At 38.1% G+C, this 13,245-nt stretch overlaps 1 protein-coding gene across 1 annotated transcript in view; it reads right to left on the bottom strand.

Moving 5' to 3' along the window:
• Nucleotides 1-5,937: 5,937 nt before the first annotated feature.
• Nucleotides 5,938-13,245, bottom strand: part of LOC124281769 (liprin-alpha-1-like) — a 138,377-nt gene continuing 131,069 nt past the window's right edge. The window contains 2 exon segments of the mRNA XM_046717743.1: nucleotides 5,938-10,561; nucleotides 10,563-10,630. Of these exon segments, the coding sequence (XP_046573699.1) occupies nucleotides 10,441-10,561; nucleotides 10,563-10,630 (189 nt within the window). The 3' untranslated portion in view covers nucleotides 5,938-10,440.

Raw genomic sequence — 13,245 nt, 5'->3', positions numbered from 1 at the left:
TCACACAATAGTTCATTTCCTTTTAGACTGCCTGATCACAGTTATCTCCCTTGTACCAATGATGGATGAAAGACGATTGAAAGGGCTTTTTCAAGATATAAATATGATCGTGGGATCAGAGTGAGTGAGTATGGTTTTTACGCCGTTTTTAGCAATATTCCAGCAATATCATGGCGGGGGACACCACAAATGGGCTTCACACATTGTGCCCATGTGAGGAATTGAACCTGGGTCTTCTGTGTGACGAGCAAACGCTTTAACCACTAGGCTACCCCACCGACCCTCGTGGGATCAGATCTTAAATCTCAAAGCATAGCCATGCTCTCTAAACGTCAGATATCTACCTATTAAGTCATCCAAATATGAATGTTAATTTGTAAGTGAAATGCAACTAAGGCTAAAGGAATCCATTTAAAAGTACATACAAATTTGTTTTCCGAGATCCAATACGGAAATGAACTATTACTACAATGATATCTGCATATGAGTTTCCAGGTTAAAGAGTCCAGAGGTTTGGGACACAAATGAATTTTCTACACAAGAAATAGTGAAGTAATTGAAGGAATCATAGATTGCCAGCATTGATACCCGATAACGTCTGGGTACCCAAGATACCAGTACCTGATGAATTCTGGGTACTGATACCTGATGAATTCTGGACACCTTGATACCTGATGAAGTCTGAGTACCTTGATACCCGATGTAGTCTGGGTACCTTTTGATTCTCCGTTCCTCTAAGTACTTGTTGCTTGTTGAACTGACCTGGTATAACATATTTTGCATATATGCAGTGTCTGGTTACCATGGTTACTGGTGGAAGGAGAAATGGTCCTGAGTCATACATTGGCTTGTTGGATGGAACAGTCTGCTGCTTGTGGGATAATGCTGACATCACAGACACAGCTAATCCGGAATGTTTCCGGTGCCTAAACAGTCAGAATTTTACAAATATATTTCACCTAAACAGATTTTTTCTATAAAGTTAAAATATATAATTAAACAATTCTAAAGCCAAAATTACATAACCCTAAATTGTCAAAGTATTTAAATAACATAGACAAAATATAATATATGTCAAATTGAAAATAAGCTTTCATGAAAATCTTTATATGTGTAGCTTATATTTCAATCCAAAAATATCTCATTTTTAGCATTTTCCATTTTTCCCACTTCCTGCATTTCAGGAAACTAAGGAAACAAATCAATAAAAATGTAATAAGTACCGGTAATCTTTATATAGGAAAGTATTCATTATCACTGCATGAACATACATGTAATTAGATGTGTAAACTGATTTCAACATTATCCCAACATGTACCGACTGAATCGGATGTAGACACAACAAGCTATGATGTTGATGTTTGGCTTCATGAGATGTGGGTCTCCTCCACCAGTTAGGTAGCAATGTTCACATATGCACCGAAGTATGCACCTTTCAATGTACAGTATTCCAAACAAATATTGTAGATACAACACATTTATCCCGTACAAAATAGTCATCAAGCCATTATTGAGAATAGACAATGGCAAGAATGTGATGTAGCCCTAGACAATGAAGATTCAGTAAGAAATATTTGAGAACAAAATTAATATTTAAGTAAAGAAACAGATTTAATAATTTTCCCTATAAGAAATCTGTATGGGGAATTGAAACGAATCACAATTTCTATAAGCCGTACTGCTAAGAGGAAACTTTGGCAAGTAGGCCTATAACACCTATCTTTGAGTTGTCTCCCTTGTCACAGTTGTCTCCCTTGAGCTGGGGACATTTGATCTTGAATGGGTGAGAAATTGGACTATACAAAGGGCGATATGTACAGGTGTTGCATATAGAAACCTGATAAATGTAATAATATGTTATTTGATTGTGACATGGAAATTAAAACAGAGGGAAAATTTGGTTGAACTTATATACTTCGCTATCACACAGCTCATTGTGGGTGGTCTAGGCAGTGGTTGCTATGCAAATGAAAATATCATTGAAAAGAACCCCATGATATGTTGACTTTATACACAAATGAATTTAATGTTGTTATCTCCAGAGAATTTTCCATATTTGATCAAGAGTGCTAGATGAAAAAACCCAACATCTTACCATGCTTATCCTCATTTGAAAATATGACATTTCAGATTATCATTTTCATTCTTGTCAATATCAAAATTAAAAGATTCAGATGCCTGAAACCCGTACAAATAATTATGCATCTACTGGTATGCTCAACGATGAAGATGAAGACCAACCTTATATCACATTGTCCTTGACATTGGGACAGGGTTCTAATTCTAACCTACAGGTTTCGCCTTAATAATTACACTCTGAACAACGTAATGAAGACAGACTGCAATCGAACTGAGACACAAAAAGCTGTAGTCAACGGTGACGTTTGAAAGAAGAACTTCAAATATAAGAAAAAAAGTCAATGTAATGGAATTGGATTCTAATGTTCAGTACTATGCTATCTGTGGATAACACAGAACGTTAACATAGTCAACGGAATGTCTGAAGTAGCACCAGTTTGTTGAACCTTCCCAGAGACTTTCACTCTACGAGGTACTGAGCTACAGGGGCAGACTCTACAAATGATCAAAATATTTCTATATGATTCCAATGAATGCATCTTCAGTACTTCCCAGAATGTACTCACTACGTTCCTCCATTACTGATGAACACATACTGCAGATTTGTGGTGTAGCAATGCTGTATGTCTATTCTTGTCTACTACTGAAAATTTAAGCTTTACTTAAAATTGGGCCAACTTTGTTCAAGAACTTCGTCAGGGCTTGACTGACAAACTAATGAGTTAGTTAGTGAGTGAGTACGGTTTTACGCTGCATTTAGCAATATTCAAGCAATATCATGGCAGAGGATACCAGAAATGGGCTTCACACATTGTGCCCATGTAGGGAATTAAACCTGGATCTTTAGCATTACGAGCTAACACCTTAACCACCAGGCTACCCCACCGCCCCGACAAAATGATGATCAGATGGGGAGTGAGTATGGTTTTCCACTGCTTTTAGCAACATTCAAGCAATACCATGCATAGGGACATCAGAAGTGGGCTTCACACATTGTATCCATGTGGGGAATCAAACCCGACTGTTCAGAGTGGTGAATGAACGCTTTAACCACTAGGCTACCCCATTGCCCCATGAGCAGACAGGATAATGGCTATGGCACACGCTGCTCAAAATGTCAATAGAGATATCAATATTTGTGCTATATAACCTAAGCATTTGTCTGAGAAATCACTGGGAATTGTTTGTCACTTAATGTGCTGTTCAAAAATACTCACAACACCCCAAACATTGATGTGTATTCAGCGTAGATTGAAGAACGTAGTTTGTACAGATCCGGGAAGAACTGCTGATGTATGAAATGATTATGTGGACTAACTATCTACCAGTGTTTCCTGTTAAATGTGAAGCTGATTGGTTAATGTGTATTGTCTTTAACAGCTCAGCAGAATTTGTCACAAGTTCCCCTTTATACGTCTTCTTCCTTTGAGAGCTCTGCATGTGCTGACTAGAGACACAAGTGTATAGATGAACTGAAGTAAAACTACCCAATAACATAGTTACATTGTGTTACAATCACACTGTATTTAGTGACTGTTATGTTACATTGTCACAATCAAACTACAGTCAGTGACTGTTATGTTACATTGTGTTACAATCACACTACATGTCAGTGACTGTTAAACATTGTGTTACAATCACACTGTAGTCAGTGACTGTTATGTTACATTGTCACAATCAAACTACAGTCAAAGACTTATGTTACATTGTTACAATCACACTACAGAGACTTATGTTACACTGTGTTACAAAAACACTAGTCAGTGACTGTTATGTTACATTGTGTTGCAATCACACTACAATCAGTGACTGTTATGTTACATTGTGTTACAATCACACTGTAGTCAGTGACAGGTATGTTACATTGTCACAATCAAACTACAGTCAGAGACTGTTATGTTACATTGTGTTACAATCACACTACAGTCAGTGACTGTTAAACATTGTGTTGCAATCACACTGTAGTCAGTGACTGGTATGTTACATTGTGTTACAATCACACTAGTCAGTGACTGTTATGTTACATTGTGTTACAATCACACTACAGTCAGACTCATGTTACAATCACACTGCAGTCAGTGACTGGTATATTACATTGTTACAATCACACTGCAGTCAGTGACTCGTATGTTACAATCACACTACAGTCAGAGACTGTTATGTTACAGTCACACTGCAGTCAGTGACTTATGTTACATTGTGTTACAGTCACACTACAGTCAGTGACTGTTATGTTACATTGTGTCACAATCACACTACAGTCAGATACTGTTATGTTACATTGTGTTACAATCACACTATAGTCAGAGACTGTTATGTTACATTGTGTTACACCTAGTGACTGTTGTTACACCGAGTTACAATCAGATTGCAGTCAGTGATTTGTGTCACATTGTGTTACAATCACATTCCAGCCATTGCTGTTACTTAATGTTACAATCACACGACCATCACTGACTGTAGTGTTACACTGTGTCACAATCAGTCAGTAGCTACTTGTCACACTGTGTTACAATGTCCTACAGCAAACTGATAAGGGCACAGTATGTAAGAGATTACATAAAAGGAAGACTGAATCCTGAACACAAGTATAAAACCAATGATGAGTTGGATGAGACAACGCAGAATGGCATGGGATCTGGTCCTATCAACAAGAAACCACTCAGATTCCATTTGGTTTTGTTTTCATTTCAAGAGTATGGCTAGTTTAAAACACAACATTCTATGCTTATTGAGAGGTTTTGTTATTACTGATGGCTGTGTGTTAGTAAAGATGCATTATCATGTGTACATCTGTGGTGCCAGCCACTGAATTCTTGATTATAATTAAGTCATCACGCATAAAGCTCAACAATTTTGGTTTCTTCAAATGAGTGAGTGAGTGAGTTTGGTTTAACGCCGCCTTTAGCAATATTCCAACAATATCACGGCAGGGGACACCAGAAATGGGCTTCACATATTGTACCCATGTGGGGAATCGAACCCGGGACTTTGGCGTGACATGCGATCGCTTTAACCACTGGGCTACCCCGTTGACCCTTCTTCAAATGAATGTCTTGTTTCTCATGACCTGCCCTCCTATGAATTGCTTTTGCAACAAATATTTGCTTAATATTAAAGCACAATAAGGTAAACAATTTTTCAACCCAATTTATCCCAGAAGTGAACCTTTGCAAAAGACCAGTGAGTGAGTAAGACTTTACGCTACTTTTCGCAATATTTCAGCAATATAACACTAGAAATGGGCTTCACACATTGTACCCATGTGGGGGATCAAACCCAGGTCCTTGGCGTGACGAGCAAATGCTTTAACCACTAGGCTACCTGAGCCACTGTCAACCTGTGTCTGTTTTGACACTAGTACCCTAAAACAGATCAGATTAGAACAGTTATTTCATGAGGTTTGTAAGCACCTTTGATAAAAATTCTTTAAAAAAGTCATGAGAAACTGACTGAGTTTGGTTTTACGCCGCTTTTAGCAATATTCCAGCAACATATCACGGGGGGATACCAGAAATGGGCTTCACACTCATGAGAAACAAAAACAAGTTATTTAAACAGACTGTTAGTGATGTAATTAGCGCCCTTCTCAATGTCTGTATAAGCATGAAACTAACATCAGCACAGATCAGTAAACAAGTATGTGACTCTTCCCTGCCATACAAACAAACAATACAACCGCCAATGTCAATTTCCAACAAACTCTGATTGCAAAAACAATCCTGGTGTATATGTATATAAATAAATAGAACTAATATCTTGAGCCCGGCAGAGGTACACGAATGTCTTAAACAGGATATATTATTTTTTCAAGGAAACAAGAAATACTTTGACTGGAGTTGCAGGACAGAAGTGAGATTGGAGTAACTATGTCTTTAGTTATAAATATGAACTAAATTTGTAAAAATACAAAACATACAAACAATAAACGAATAGATGGAGATGCGGCAGTAACAACAATGCCCTGCTTTTGATGATTATACACAGGATCAGTTAGTTTAAACACTTGTGCCATTCACATATTACCATTCTTCTTCCAGTGTCATCGCAAAGCTTAAGTAACAGGACTCGTGACAGAGCAGCAATAACACATGCAGCCTTCTATACATCCAATGTTATAAATAGTCTCCAATAATAAATTTATTCCATACATGTTAATTTCATCATGTAGCCCGTGTCCGTCTTATAACGAGGGACCAGCGCAATGCTCAGTGGCTGAGTTCATACGGAGCGTTATATAGAGTAGTGTAATAATCTACTTTATATTTCTACAAGATATAGGTCTGCTGTACATACATACAATTACATATACCGAGGAAAAAAATAGGGGAACAATTTGCGAAGAAAGCTTTGTTCAGAATATGAGCTTTAAGTGAACGAAATGTCACATGAAATGGTAGTTTAGCGTGTTTGTTTCAATCTTCGCTTTCGAAGTGATATGTTGGATGTGCTGTTCCCTAACTTCTTTCGGTCAGTATAATTGCGATATATTTATAGTTGACAGATCTACTAATCTGGACTCTCCAGGTGAAGAGCAAGAAGAAGGGCAGGCAATCAGACATATGTGTCAGGAAATAAGTTTCTCCGCTGTACTTCTAGAGCTTTTCCTGATATTTTAAAATCACAGTCAGTTCACGATACAAAAGCCCCCTAATAAAATCTTCAGGTTTCTGTTTGATTAATTTATATCAGGGCAATTATTTATTTATTTCCATGTGATGGTGCACAAATGGAAATAAGGATTTACATGTCATAGAATTATTTACAGGATTGCAAACTGAAAACACTTTAGAGTTACCCACCCTTGGTATGAATGAAAGTTTGGGCCAGATCAGATCTGACCCGAAATGACAGTCAGCAACATAAAAAATAATACTTTTTTTGGTGGCAACATATCTTAATATATTTTTGTATGTGCTCAATATAAACAAAACATTAACTGTATGACATTAACAGTTAATGAGTCCTGCTGACTAGCAACAGGATACTGATCTAATCCTTATCCCTGAATTACTTAAATTGAAGATGCCAATGAACATATTTAACTGTTTACATAATGACGGCAGGGGCTGCTGTCATCTGGAAAGGAGCCCTGATTAGGAATAACTTATTTACTGGCAGCATGTCTCCAAAAGTTCAAGCACACAACATACTGAGCACACAGCAATCTCCGATTTTCACACAATATTGCACATATTCAGGGCCAGGTTGGAAGATGGATGACAATCAACATTTCAGCCATGAGAAGAGAACAGGACTGGTTCTACCGATCAGATTATGAAGACTGCATTATTTCAGCCAATCAAGAAATGACGACTGACTCACAATCATGTAATGAAGACTACTTTATCTCAGCCAGTCCAATGAAGACTGAATTATTTCAACCCATGAGGTGATAATGGCTGGGTCCCTTTGTCAGTCCAGTGACAAAGACTGGAACATTTCAGTCACTCATACTGTAATAGACTTGGTACAAATGATTCCTTTTCAGTTTTCAGTTAATTTGTCAGCCAGGTTACCATGGTGATGAAGATGGAATACAAAAATGCTATCAATTTGTATTTTCAGGTCAATGAATTAATATCACTGAGATAAGCCCCTTTCAAATAAAACTCTTTCTGATGATCCTTTTTCAAACTGTTATCATGCCTTGAAATATGAAAGGAAGTGAAAATTAAAATGTTCATACAACAAAATTAAAATAGAGGCCAACTAAAAATGTTATTCCATTAAAATATTCCACTGCAGTTCTTGAGGAAGAGTCGCCATTACTAAGACAATGAGAGCATAGTCAGTTCCTTGGAAATATCTAATTTCATTCACTTGAATGTTGCAGCGATGCTTATTCTACAATTCAAATATTTGATACTTATCTACATGACAGCCTTATAGCCCTGGATAATGCTCCCTTTAATCAATATCTGTGATAACATCTACTATTTTACAATCTTTGGCATTTTCCAACTTCCTCACTGACCATAGTGTCCCAAAAAATCTTATGATTTTTTAAATATTAGCGCTAAATTGAATCATCATTGTTTGGAAGAATCTGCTGATTCAGTAGTCTTAAATGGATGGAAGGCGATCTGAAATTATGGTGTAATTCTCACAGTGTAGTTCCGTATGCAGGAGAATTATGGCATCATCTCTGACACATGTTGAGAGAATTTACAAATACAAACACAAAAGTCAGTCTATTGCTTCTCTTCTGACAGTGATCCTATCACCCCGTGAGGGTCCTGATATGGGAGGTCAGTAGGCAGAGGGAAAACGGGTCAGTTGGCAGTAGGGCATTCAGTCAGTAGGCAACAGAATACTGCATCAGTAGGCAGAGAGATAAAATTGTGTCAGTAGACAGTTGGACATTCAGTCACTAGGCAGTAGAAAACTGTCAGTAGGCAGTTGGGCATTTAGTCAGTAGGCAGCAGGGCATCGAGTCAGTAGGCAGTAGAAAATTGTCAGTGGGCAATAGGGCATTTAGTCAGTAGAAAATTGGTGTCAGTAGGATTAGGGCATTTAGTCAGTATACAGTGGAATATTGGTGTAAGTTGGCAGTAGGGCATTGAGTCAGTAGGCAGTAGAAACTTGGGTCAGTTGGCAGTAGGGCATTTAGTCCATATACAGTAGAATATTGGCGTAAGTACAGTACGCAAAGTAGGGCATGAGGCAGTAGGCAGTAGGGCATCATGCCAGTAGGCAGTATGACAATTAAGCAGTAGGGCAAAAAGTCAGTAGCTAGTTGTACAACGAGTCACTGGACACTAGCCCGCGACTTGTAAAAATTCTTGGGAGATAGTACAAGACAATTTCCCAATCATTTTCACAATGAAAAAGGCATTTTGTCATTATCCAGGCAAGCAAAACTGTGGAATTAGTTTGAACCCTGTCAGTTGAACATTGAGTCAGTAGGCAATAGGCCACTGTGTCCAGAGGCTGTTGGACCTCACGTCAGTTTGGAACCTGAGTCAGTTGGCAGTTGGAGTCATTAGGCAGTAATAATTCTACATCACAAAATCAATGAAAACAGCAATGTCAGTCTCTTATTGAACACAAATGTTGCTTTTCTTCAGGGGGTAATAACATTGGAGTGCAAAAAAGCTTCTGGTACCAAGAATGAGTCCATTTTCAGCTGTCATTTTTCAACATCTACAATGAGCAATAAATACTTATGGTCTTTCAAAATATAATTCAAGGATAGACTGATCTTCAAGACAAGAGTGTTTTGAGTGACTTGACACCAGTATGTTGACCCATCAGGACCCTGTCTCTCTCTCTCTTGGCTATGTGCAACACACGAACAAAACCACAACATGTTTACCTTACACCTGATCGTAATGAATTCATGATAGATGTTGAGACAGGCACTGGCAGCAGGATTATCTCAAAATATCAGTGTCTTCGGAAAAGCTACTCCAAATGATGTAAAAATGTCTCACAATTTGCGAATCACTGTGAGACAGCCTAAGACTGCTTGTTGTTTTCCCTTCTTCCTTCACAACCTTGAGATGAGATTGAGTTATCTCCCTTGATCAGAGTTATCTAACTTGATCTGCAGATTCTATAACCGGGTTGAGTTTGTTGACTTGAAAACCGTTAAAGCTGTGATACAAAACAATAAAAATGAAAAGTGAATAAACAAACACAGTTTTACTTCTCATTTTACGCTTTCCTCTATTTTTGTTAAGAAACTGTGAGTATTAAAAGAAAGCATATAGTCACGACCTCTTGGTAAATGGATACAATATGGCTGGTGACATTTGATTGTTGTAGAATTGTGATGTCTCCTGTCTCCTGGTGTGAACTAAGGTTGCATATATTCATAATGCTACAGGGTATCACATGTAATAAATAGTTGAATGACACCAATGTCAAGTACTACCACTTTTACACAACTACAGGTCAAAGGTTAAAGGTTAAAGCTGACCCTAACTGCTTCCAGCCAATGAGAATCAAGATTATCTGATAACCTCAAACCAAATGAGGCATGATATAAACAATGAGTACAGATAATCTCAAACCAGATGACACATGATATAAACAATGTAACAGTGGGATAGCTTGTCCTGATGCGTGGACATACACACATACTCGTAAACCACCTGCTTTAATAGTTGATCCCTGGCTTGACCAATCAGTGTCCAGAATAATTCAAACTGACCAATCAGTGTCCAGAAGAATTCAAACAGTCCAATCCGAGTCCATTACAGTACACCTGATCAAACAGATCCAGTAAAAGTCAAACTGACTAATCCGATTTGAAGGTAAATCAAATCAACCAATCAGATTCCATTATCACGGTAACTGTCCAATCAGAATGGAGTATACACCAAGATATATCATCTTCCCTATACATGGCTATCATCAATAGTTCCTATGTTCTGTGGAGCGTCGTGCCACGGAGTTGTCTGGTGCTCGCCTTGTGTGCTGAGGTGACTGCTGAACGTAGGTCTCTGCAGTTGTCTCCCCTTCTTCCCCGCCCTCACCCCTTGCTGTCTTTTGTTCGGAACTTTTTCCGCCATGATGGTGCCCGGCGAAACTTGCCACCCTCACCCTGTCAAAATATTAAAACTGAATTTCAAAATTAGTCCAAACAGAACTGCAATGGTTTACGAAAAGATTGCTCCAATAAACATAAAACTTTATCAAATCTTAAATGCCTTGTCAAAGCAAAAGATAACGCTGAGCAAAAAGAAACAATTAGTTTAGTATATCTGAAAACTAAGACAACAACATCAGCACATGTCATTTTGGTATCAACTGTTTATTAATTAATAAGTGAGAAACTCTAGTAAAGACAGTTGAGCTGAACTAAATATGTACACACATTAAATACTGCTTTATTGAACACAGTCTGGTACAAAATATACCACCCTTGACTGATATAAAATATATCTATCTAGTCCTCGAGGAATATATCTATGGACGGGTAATCTAACATAGAACATAGCCATCTATTTTGACAGGGTATATATCCACCTAGTTGAGAATGGAATACAGTCACCTTTTCTGATACAGAATATGTTGATGATAGAGAAATTTCCACCTTATCTGATACAGAACACATCCATCAAGCTTGATACAGGACCTACCTGTCTAGTAGGATAAGGAATATATACAGCCAGACAGATATAGATTATATATCCTTCCATTGTGATTCTCTTGAGAAACAATTTTAGGAATCTAAATCAGTGATTAACAATACAATAGACCAGGGCCCCGATCAACAAAGTGTTCGTAACTTTATGACCTGTCATAACTCTATAGTTTATCATAGGCTTACGAATAGCATAGGGCTACAATCGCTTTGTGGATTGGGACCCTGATCAGTGAATGAGTGAGTTGGGTTCAACACCGCTTTCAACTGTATTCCAGTTATATCATGGCTGGACAGCTTATTGTTGGAGGACAACCTGAAGTGATGTAGGTCTCGTATGTTTCCACTTCGGTGAAAACAATGAGCATGGTTATGTTGGTTGGTGGATTGTTGTCTAATGCGACGCTCAGCAATATCCCAGCTATATGGTGGCAGTCTGTAAATAATCCAGTGATCAACAGCATGAACATCGACCCACGCTATTGGGAACCAATGACATGTGTCAACCAAGTCATCGAGTTTGACCACCCAATCCCATTAATCGCCTCTTACGACAAGCATGGGTTGCTGAAGACTAGTTCTAACCCGGATCTTCACGGGTCAAGCATGCTTATGGTGCTGACAAACCTTGTGACATATTTGGAGTGAACCAGGATATAAACCCATGACTACAGGTGTCTGGCACACACAAGGGACACAACTCTGCACAGTGAATTTTGATGCCTTAGACAGCCTGCTCCCCACTAAACCAATGGACACATGCTGACTTGGTCATTGTTAGTACACAGTAGATGGTTATTACCAAGTGTAGTAGCATTTTGTGCAACTTCTCAACCAGTTCCTTGTAGTGTTTTAATTTTAACATGCATTGATGTGTTTTAAAGAATTAAGCCATTCTTGTGAATGCTTTTAAGAAACAAGCAAACTTTATACTAAACTACTTGTTAAATCCATCTCTATGTTAAAACATACATTTTCAGTATTTTTTTAAACAATTACATGTCACATAGAAATAAATATCCATAAAACTCTCTCTATTTTATTAAGTCAAAGAAACGTGATTAGACGTTATAATATTAGAAAAACCTGATAGGTCTTTCACCCTCAAGTGAAAGTATGGTTTTACGCTGCATTTGGCAATATTCAAGCAATATCATGGCAGGAGACACCAGAAATGGGCTTCACACATTGTACCCATCTTGGGAATGGAACCTGTGTGTTCAGCGTGATGAGTAGACGCTTTAACCTTTAGGCTACCCCACCGCCCCCAAGGGGTAATAACCTATAATTGAACGATCCAAAGCAGTCGTTGACAGTGCTGATTGTTCAGAGACCAACATATACATCTTGCTCTACAAATAATTATAAAACTCTGAAAACATCCAAATTAATTAAATGATACCCGTTGGTTTCCTGATCAAAGCACTGTGTTAACAGTAGTGACCTTCTGACAAAAAAATTGGACACAATTTCCTTTTACAATTTGTCTGAGATACATCTCACCATGACTACGAAGCATTATGTCTATCCTTGTTGAATACATTGTATTCACACATATAGTATTCACACAGCACAATTGTATTCACAATAATCTCACGTTAACCACCTTGTTTCAATATTTATCCTCCCAGTAAAGTCATTTTTGGTAGAATTTTTTTTTTAAATTTCAATTTTAAATTCTTTCAATTTGAAATCATATAGCAAGTAAGTGAGAGAATACTGTTTTACTAGGGTCAGCAATTTTCCATTCGCCAGACTAATTGTACCCCTGTGGTCACCTAAAAAATATTTTTGTCCGGATGGTCGACTCATTGGATTGGCTCGAGGTCTTGGTTGGATTGACTGTCATTGCAACTTGAGGGGCGTAGGGGTGGCCTAGTGGTTAAAGCGTTGACTCGTCATGCCGAAGACCCGGGTTTCGATTCCCCACATGGGTACAATGTGTGAAGCCCATGTCTGGTGTCCCCCGCCGTGGTATTGCTGGAATATTGCTAAAAGCGGCCTAAAACTAAACTCAGTCAGTCATTTTAACTTGAAAACAAACTTGTGGCTCATGATTTCAATCACTAGTT

This window comes from Haliotis rubra, unplaced genomic scaffold (assembly GCF_003918875.1).
Source record: "Haliotis rubra isolate DU_JTF1 unplaced genomic scaffold, ASM391887v1 Scf29, whole genome shotgun sequence".
Classification (NCBI taxonomy): Eukaryota; Metazoa; Mollusca; class Gastropoda; order Lepetellida; family Haliotidae; genus Haliotis; species Haliotis rubra.
Note: the sequence above shows the minus strand (reverse complement) of the source record. Positions and strands in the feature narration are given on the sequence as shown.